Source organism: Octopus bimaculoides, chromosome 5 (genome assembly GCF_001194135.2).
Source record: "Octopus bimaculoides isolate UCB-OBI-ISO-001 chromosome 5, ASM119413v2, whole genome shotgun sequence".
Taxonomy (NCBI): domain Eukaryota; kingdom Metazoa; phylum Mollusca; class Cephalopoda; order Octopoda; family Octopodidae; genus Octopus; species Octopus bimaculoides.
The window spans coordinates 38350-46263 of record NC_068985.1 but is presented as its reverse complement, the minus strand read 5'-3'; the positions used below and the strand labels follow the sequence as shown (position 1 = coordinate 46263).

The window sequence follows — 7914 nt, the reverse complement described above, 5'->3', positions numbered from 1 at the left end:
GAGCGTGACCGTTGCCAGTACCGCCTGACTGGCCTTGTAGGGTTTTCGAGCGAGATCGTTGCCAGTGCCCCTGGACTGGCTCTTGTGCGGGTGGCACATAAAAGACACCATTTCGAGCGTGGCCGTTTTCGTGCGGGTGACACGTAAAAGCACCCACTACACTCTCTGAGTGGTTGGCGTTAGGAAGGGCATCCAGCTATAGAAACTCTGCCAAATTAGATTGGAGCCTGGTGTAGCCATCCGGTTGCACCAGTCCTCAGTCAAATCGTCCAACCCATGCTAGCATTGAAAGCGGACGTTAAACGATGATGATGATGATGATGATGAAGGATGATGAGGATGAGAGGAAAGAGGTGAAGAAAGAAATGAAATATCACAGACAAATATGTGATTAGTTAGGAAAATTTGATATTGTACAAAATAATTTAAAAAAAAAAAAATCAGTTAAATTTGAGAAGGCAATATACAGAACAACTTACTTTATCTGGATGGTCTTCAATAAATTTTTTCATGTAGTTAATGTCACTATTTTTAATTTTTCCAATAACATCATGAATCTGTATTTTCCCTTGAAAATACCAGCTAGATATTGACCTAAATATAAAATAGTTTTCAAAATTTTATAAAATGATGTAAACAATGATATACAGAAGACAATGTGTGTAAAACATCAGAGAAAATAACACAGATATTGGAAACATCAGTTTATGTCGTGTATTATTTATGGCTGAATATTCTTCTTGATACTAATATTCCAAACAACAGTCACTGTGTTTTGTCTATATTACTTTGCTTATTACAGTCTGATTGGTTACAATTAAACCCTGAATATTGGAATGTACAGTCTGTTGATCAGCTAGGTGGAGACAATCTATATTTTGAACACAAACACACCAACTCACACTCATTCCTTAACTTCTCCCATCCTATCCACACCAAGCTCTCCATCCCCTATTCCCAATTCCTCCATCTGCACAGGCTCTGCAGTGACAACCATGACTTTGAGACTCAGTCTCAACTAATGGCCTGCCACTTCATCCTTCATGGATATCCTCTCAACACTATCTACACAGCCCTTGCCAGAGCACATTCTGTGAACAGTACCTCTACTCTCCCTCTCCACATGCACCCCGCCATTACCCGTCTCCCATTTCCCCTCACCTACCACCCCTCCAATGAACCATTCTCCAAGCCTTCCAGTTACTCCATTCCAACCCCTCTACTTCATACATCTTCCCCAACCTACTCCTTCCCTCCTTCAAACGAGCCCAGAACCTGTGTGACCACCTGGTCCACAGTTTCTTCCCTAACTCCACCTTCCAGCCTAGCTCATTCCCCTGCCCCCACCCATGCTTCTGCACTTGCCCCTACCTCTCCAACATCACCATTCTCACAGACACCCATCATCATCCCTATTATATCACCAACACCTTTACCTGCACTTCTAGCAATCTCATTTACTGCATCTCCTACTTTTTCTGCCTTTCTCTGTACATTGGTCAAATGGGACGCCACTTGGCTGATTAGTTTGTGGAGCACCTCCAAGACACCAGACTCGGCAATGACTCTCTGGTCTTGTGCCATTTCCGCTCTACCGGTCATTCACTACAACACCTGTTTGTGTTCGGATCGTCTTTGCACAGGGGTCATCTGGAATACCGCCTTTGCCATGAATTGGATTTAATCTTCTCTTTGCTCCTTTGTGCCATGTGGACTCAACTCTCCTCCTCTCTTCATCTGACTCCCTTCCTTTCTTCACTCCTACCCACCTTTTCTCTTCATTGACACCCCATCCAACCACGCCCCACCCCCACACATCCCTAGGAAAGCTCCTGAACCATCAGGTGTCACTGCCGAGATGATTAAAATAGCTAGCAGTGTGGCATACAGCCTAGTCACTCGCATAGTTAATCAGGTTATTCAGGAAGGTGTCATCACCATGGACATATGCAGTAGTATTATAATTAGTTGGTACAAGGGTAAAGGTGATGCTTTAGATAGATACAACTACAGAGGTATCATACAGCTGGACCAGGTCATGAAAATTACAGAGAGAGTGATAGCTTAATTAATTATGAATAGAATTAAACTAGATGAGATGCAGTTTGGGTTTGTTCCTAGGATAAGTAACACGGATGCCATCTTCCTAGTAAGACAGTTGCTAGAAAAGTATATGGCCAAAAGTAAACCATTGTACTTAGCTTTTATTGACCTGGAGACTCTGTTGGACTCTAAGGAAGCTAGGAGTGGAGGAGTGATTTGTTAGAGTTGTACAAGCCATGTAAAGCAGTGATTGCTGTCAGCAAGGTGAGAGTCAGCCTTGATTAAAGTAATGAATTTAGTGTACCAGTCGGGGTTCACTATGGATCTGTTCTTAGTCCACTCTCAACAGAGGAATTCAAAACTGGATGCCCATGGGAGCTAATATTTGCTGATGACCTCGCTCTTATTGGAGAATATGAAGTAGAATTGGAGAAGATCTAGGTATGGTAGCAAAACCTGAAATCAAAGAGCCTTCAAGTTAACCTAGCAAAGGCCAAATTGGTCTGTTAGCAAGAAAGCAGATCAGGCTCTCTTTCCATCAGGGAATTGGATTTCTTCAGTATGTAGGAAAGGAATAGGAAATAATTCCATTTGGTGCATCTAGAGTAAGCTTTGGAAGCATGAGAGATGCAATGGAATCACAGGTAAATTAACAGATAAGATCGCCTTCATGTGTGGAAGATGTGCAGAAACAATAACTACATAGTACATACACTCACTCAAATGCCCAGGAGACTCTCTTGAGGTAGTTTCTTTTACATATGTAACCCAATTATATATACCTATATATATATATATAAGAGGTGCAGCAATATCAAAGGAAGGCTAACTAGCAAGATAGTTTTTGTATGTGGCAGATGTTCAGGAGCAATAAACACTGAAAATGCGGAGAAAACAACCTTTGTCACATTCCAGGGAGAAAAACTAGAAATAGTTGATAGCTTCTGCTATCTAGGTGACAAAGTTAGTAGCGGGGGAGGGTGTGCTGAAAGTGTCACTGCTAGAATAAGAATAGCTTGGGTAAAGTTCAGAGAGCTCTTACCTTTGCTAGTGACAAAGGGCTTCTCGCTCAGAGTAAAAGGCAGACTGTATGACGCTTGTGTACAAACCACCATGCTACATGGCAGTGAAACTTGGGCCGTGACTGCTGAGGACATGCGTAAGCTTGCAAGGAATGAAGCCAGTATGCTCCAATGGATGTGTAATGTCAGTGTGCATACTAGACAGAGTGTTAAAACCTTGAGAGAAAAGTTAGACCTAAGAAGCATCAGTTGTGGTGCACAAGAGAGACGATTATGCTGGTGTGGTCATGTGCCAAGAATGGATGAGGATAGCTGTGTGAAAAAGTGCCACACCCTAGCGGTTGAGAGAACTTGTGGAAGAGATAGACCCAGGAAGACCTGGGATGAGGTGGTGAAGTTCGACCGTTGAACTTTAGGCCTCACTGAGGCAATGACTAGTGACCGGGACCTTTGAAAATATGCTGTACGTGAGAAGACCCGGCAAGCCAAGTGAGTGCATAATCTGTGGCCTCTGCCAAAAGTGTAGTCAGCTCACTTATTCGTATCTTTACTTCATTGGACACTAAACTCGGCTTGCGAAGACCTGTTGAGGCAAGTGAATTGAAATTGAAATCAATATCGAACCAAATTCGACAACTGGCACCCATGCCAACGTCTCCTTCATTGGACACTAAACTCGGCTTGCAAAGACCTGTTGGGGCAAATGAAATCGAAATCGTAATTGAACCATATTCGATGACCGGCACCTGTGCCAGTGGAACAATAACAGCACCGTCCAAGCGTGATCATTGCCAGAGCAGCTGTCTGGCTTCCATGCTAGTGGCACATAAATAGTACCATTTGAGCGCGATCGTTACCTGCGTCGTCTTATTGACACTTGTGTAGGTGGCATGTTAGAAAATCATTCGAGCGAGGTCGTTGCCACTACCGTTGGACTGGCTCCTGTGCAGGTGGCATGTAAAAAACACCATTTTGAGCATGGTCGTTGCTAGTACCACGTGACTGTCCCTCGTGCCGGTGGCACGTAAAAACACCCACTACACTCTCTGAGTGGTTGGCGTTAGGAAGGGCATCCAGCTGTAGAAACCAGATCAAATTGAAGCCTGGTGCAGCCATCCGGTTCACCAGTCCTCAATCAAATCGTGCAACCCATGCTAGCATGGAAAGCGGACGTTAAACGACGACGATGATGATGATATAAATACATATTCATCATCATCGTTTAATGTCCGCTTTCCATGCTAGCATGGGTTGCACGATTTGACTGAGGACTGGTGAACCAGATAGCTACACCAGACTCCAATCTGATTTGGCAGTTTCTATAGCTGGATGCCCTTCCTAACGCCAACCACTCCGAGAGTGTAGTGGGTGCTTTTACGTGCCACCTGCACAGGAGCCAGTCCAGCGGCACTGACAACGATCTCGCTCAAATGACATATATATATATGCTAACTGTGGCGTATGATCATAAGTTGGTGTTTCCGATTCTTGGCGATATCCTTCATGGATATCTACTCAGCACAATCCACAAAGCCCTCGTCAGAGCACATTTATTACTTTTATTCCTTCTTCAGTTCATATAATTGTATATATCTATCGTTACTTTTCATAAAAAGCCTTTATTCTTTTCGGTTTCCAATGTGTATTTTCGCTTAGTTTTCTTCTTACTTTTCCCTTACATGTCCCTGTGTAATTTCTATTTTCTCTTTGTAACATCTTCCTATTATATATATATATATATATATATATATATATATAGGACTGGTGAAACCGGATGGAAACACCAGGCGCCAAATTTAGATTGGAGCCTGGTGTTGCCATCCGGTTTCACCAGTCCTCAGTCAAATCGTCCAACCCATGCTAGCATGGAAAGCGGACGTTAAACGATGATGATGATGATGATGATGATGATGATGATATATATATGTGATTATATAATAAATCTATTTCCAGTTTTAACATAAAACAATATTTAAGAGAAGAAAAACTTTTAATTACCGCCACAGAAACATTTTCAGTTAGAAATATGATTCGTAATCGTCAGATGTTGCAATTTCGCTTTTGTCTGCAAAAAGAAATAAATAATCTTCAGTTCCTAAACAATAAATGTGTCTTCTTAAATAGGAGGCAAATTTTCACAACCAACGAAAGCTACTGCTATTTAAACCTGGAATTTTGTCTTTTATTCCTTATATTTTCTTCTTTTTTTTTTTCATTATATCATATTGCGCATCTTCATCTTCAATATTTATCTCTATTTCATTCTGAATGTTGTTAAATTTAAATCAATTCATTGATGACAAAACTGTACACAACTGTTTGAAAAGTTATATATTTATGCACACACAGACATACACTTATATATTTAGATATATTTGGACAACTGGCATGGGTTGGCAGCATGATGGAAAACGGACGTTAAACGATGACGACGATGATGATGATGATGTATGCGTGTGATAGCATGTGTCTGTGTATATGCTTGGAAATACATGTGTGTGTATATATATATATATATATATATATATAGGTAATCTTCCAGTTTCGGGAGGTAGAAAAGTAAATAAAAATACAAGGGAAATAACTTTAACGTCTTACTAGTATTATCCGTACTCTCCTCACCCCACCCGTTCGCGAGCGCGCATTTTTTTCTTCATATTCGTTCACAGCAAGTTGTTTTACACCTATTACACTAGTTTTTTTTTATATTTTTGAACTCGGGTCAAACGCTTTGGTTTGACCATTATTTCCCTATACTGGAAGGTTATCATAAGTTGTTGTGCAGCCAGTACTATGATATTCAATCACGTGTGTGACTTATATATAAACAGGTAACTTCAATCACGTGTGTGATTTATTTATAAACAGCTAAAAAAAATCACATTTCAGAGTAGTACGGATATGGCAACTTCCATCATGCTAGCTCCACAGGAGGGGCATATTTTTGGGGTATTTAAAAGTCCATGTCTCTTAAGCCAATTAATACTATTTTCTGTTGTAGCGGTGGCGATGGCAATATCGCGGTGATTAATTCCAACTTTGGATTACGCGTGGTGGTGGTGGTGGTCATTGGTGGTGCTGATTGGTGTATGTGATTTGTTTTTAAAAACAATAATGAATAATGCAAAAATATATTTACCCCAAAAATATGCCCCTCGTGTGGAGCTAGCATGATGGAAGTAGCCAAAAAGTTTTTTTTTTCTAATTTGATAAATTCTACGGAAACAAACGAAGGTGGACGAGAAATAGACAGACAGACAGACAGACAGATAGATAGATAGATAGATAGATAGATAGATAGATAGATAGATAGATAGATAGATAGATAGACAGATAGCCCCGGCCAGTCAGTAGCCAAAGAAACAGATTTCAACTCAAACCAGCAGTAACATTCCTTGTTTAGATTTTTCTACTTTCGCTTCTGACAGCTAATACTATGACAGTGCCTTTAACTCTAATTGTAAAGGTAGATTCAGCTGGATTCGAGGTAAAGTATTTCAAGAATCCGTTTGACAGAGATGAATGTCATTATTCAGGTTTATAACGAATGAATAAACCATTTGTTAATTAGGATAATTAGTAAAAAAAAAGTATTTACCAAAGTCGATAATTGCGTTTCAATCGCAGCCTAAAGTCTTCGTCTCAGGAATGCTTTGTAAGAGTCAGCAATTTGCTTCGTCCAACTTTTGTTGCGATCTTTTGAACAAACCAAGAATTGCGAAAGCAAGAATAAAGGCGTCGTCTCCTCATGGAAGGATGATTGTGCGTGTATTTGCTTGAGGTAATGTATATCTTTGTACTGTAGTGTTTATGTATGTGAATGTATAATGTAGTGTGTATATGTCAGCCAATCACCATCTGCCAGCTCATACACTCTATGTAAATGATATCTCTACATCCTCCCACCCGCACGCCCCTACACTCTTTCTTCCTCTCTCTCGCTCTCTTTCTTTACTTTATCTTCCACGTCGTCTCCATCATCTTTTCACCCATTTTCCAGAAATAAAACACTCTCAAAAGTAAACATTTTGGTAATGTATATCTATGTAGTGTAGTGTTTATGTATAATGTAGTGTGTGTGTGGTAATGTATTTAACATATGAGAGCGTCTCATAAAGCGAGGTTTATATACCTTAATTTGCAGAGGAATTTGTGGTGGGTAGTTTAGCTTAATCGGCAAAAGCATCGTCACATGTATATCCGAATCCAACTCCGAGTTTCTGCATCAGTTCAGCAGGGAGTGGCATTGGATGACGGTGATCAGCAAGTTGGTCATTAATTCCCACAGAGTAGTCACCACAAATCCGTAGTTTGGGCTTCAGGTTGCTTGAAGCATGTGCTTTACGAATCGGTACCACTGGCGTTCCGTATTCGTTGAACTGGACAGGCTTCCAGATTCCCTTGGCGATGCCTTCTTCGTAACCTTTGGCTAGGTCATCACGAAGAGCAAATGGGACCGGACGTGCCTTGTGAAAGATTGGTGTTGCGTCTAATTTGAACTTCACTTCCAGTTCAAAATTCTTGAGACATCCCAATTCTTGCTTGAAAAGATCTGGAAATTCATCACACATGTTGTGACAATCTTGCTGCAGGGAAACATAGGGCTCACTTGAGGTCTTTGGATATATCCCTTCTGCACATTCCCTCTTGGCTTGGCTGTCTATGCTTTTCAAACCTAGAGCAGTGTCTACGGAAATTCCCTGAGTCTGGATAGCATTTCGTCCCAGCAAATTAAGATCAGAGATCTTGGTGACTATGTAAGGTATAAGATCCTGCTTACCGGTTGTCGGATCCTTGGTTTGGCCCATGAAAGTTCCTAGAACAGGCAGGTCGTGCTTGCTGGCAGATT

The 7914-nt window shown here is 41.0% G+C and overlaps 1 protein-coding gene across 8 annotated transcripts in view; it reads right to left on the bottom strand.

Annotated features, from left to right (window-relative positions):
- The window catches only part of LOC106873773 (E3 ubiquitin-protein ligase MIB2), a 58923-nt gene extending 51053 nt beyond the window's left edge, over window positions 1–7870 (bottom strand). Inside the window, exons 1-3 of one of the 8 annotated variants that reach the window (XM_014921273.2) lie at window positions 7846–7870; window positions 5064–5130; window positions 480–594 (exon numbers count right to left, since the gene is read on the bottom strand). In XM_014921273.2, coding sequence (XP_014776759.1) covers window positions 480–594; window positions 5064–5077 — 129 coding nt within the window. In that variant the 5' untranslated portion in view covers window positions 5078–5130; window positions 7846–7870. Of the gene's footprint in view, window positions 1–479; window positions 595–5063; window positions 5152–5232; window positions 5397–5420; window positions 5540–5663; window positions 6121–6663; window positions 6954–7197; window positions 7323–7845 lie in introns of those variants that run through there. The other 7 variants (XM_014921276.2, XM_014921277.2, XM_014921272.2 and 4 more) reach the window with 7 other exon arrangements.
- Window positions 7871–7914: the final 44 nt, after the last annotated feature.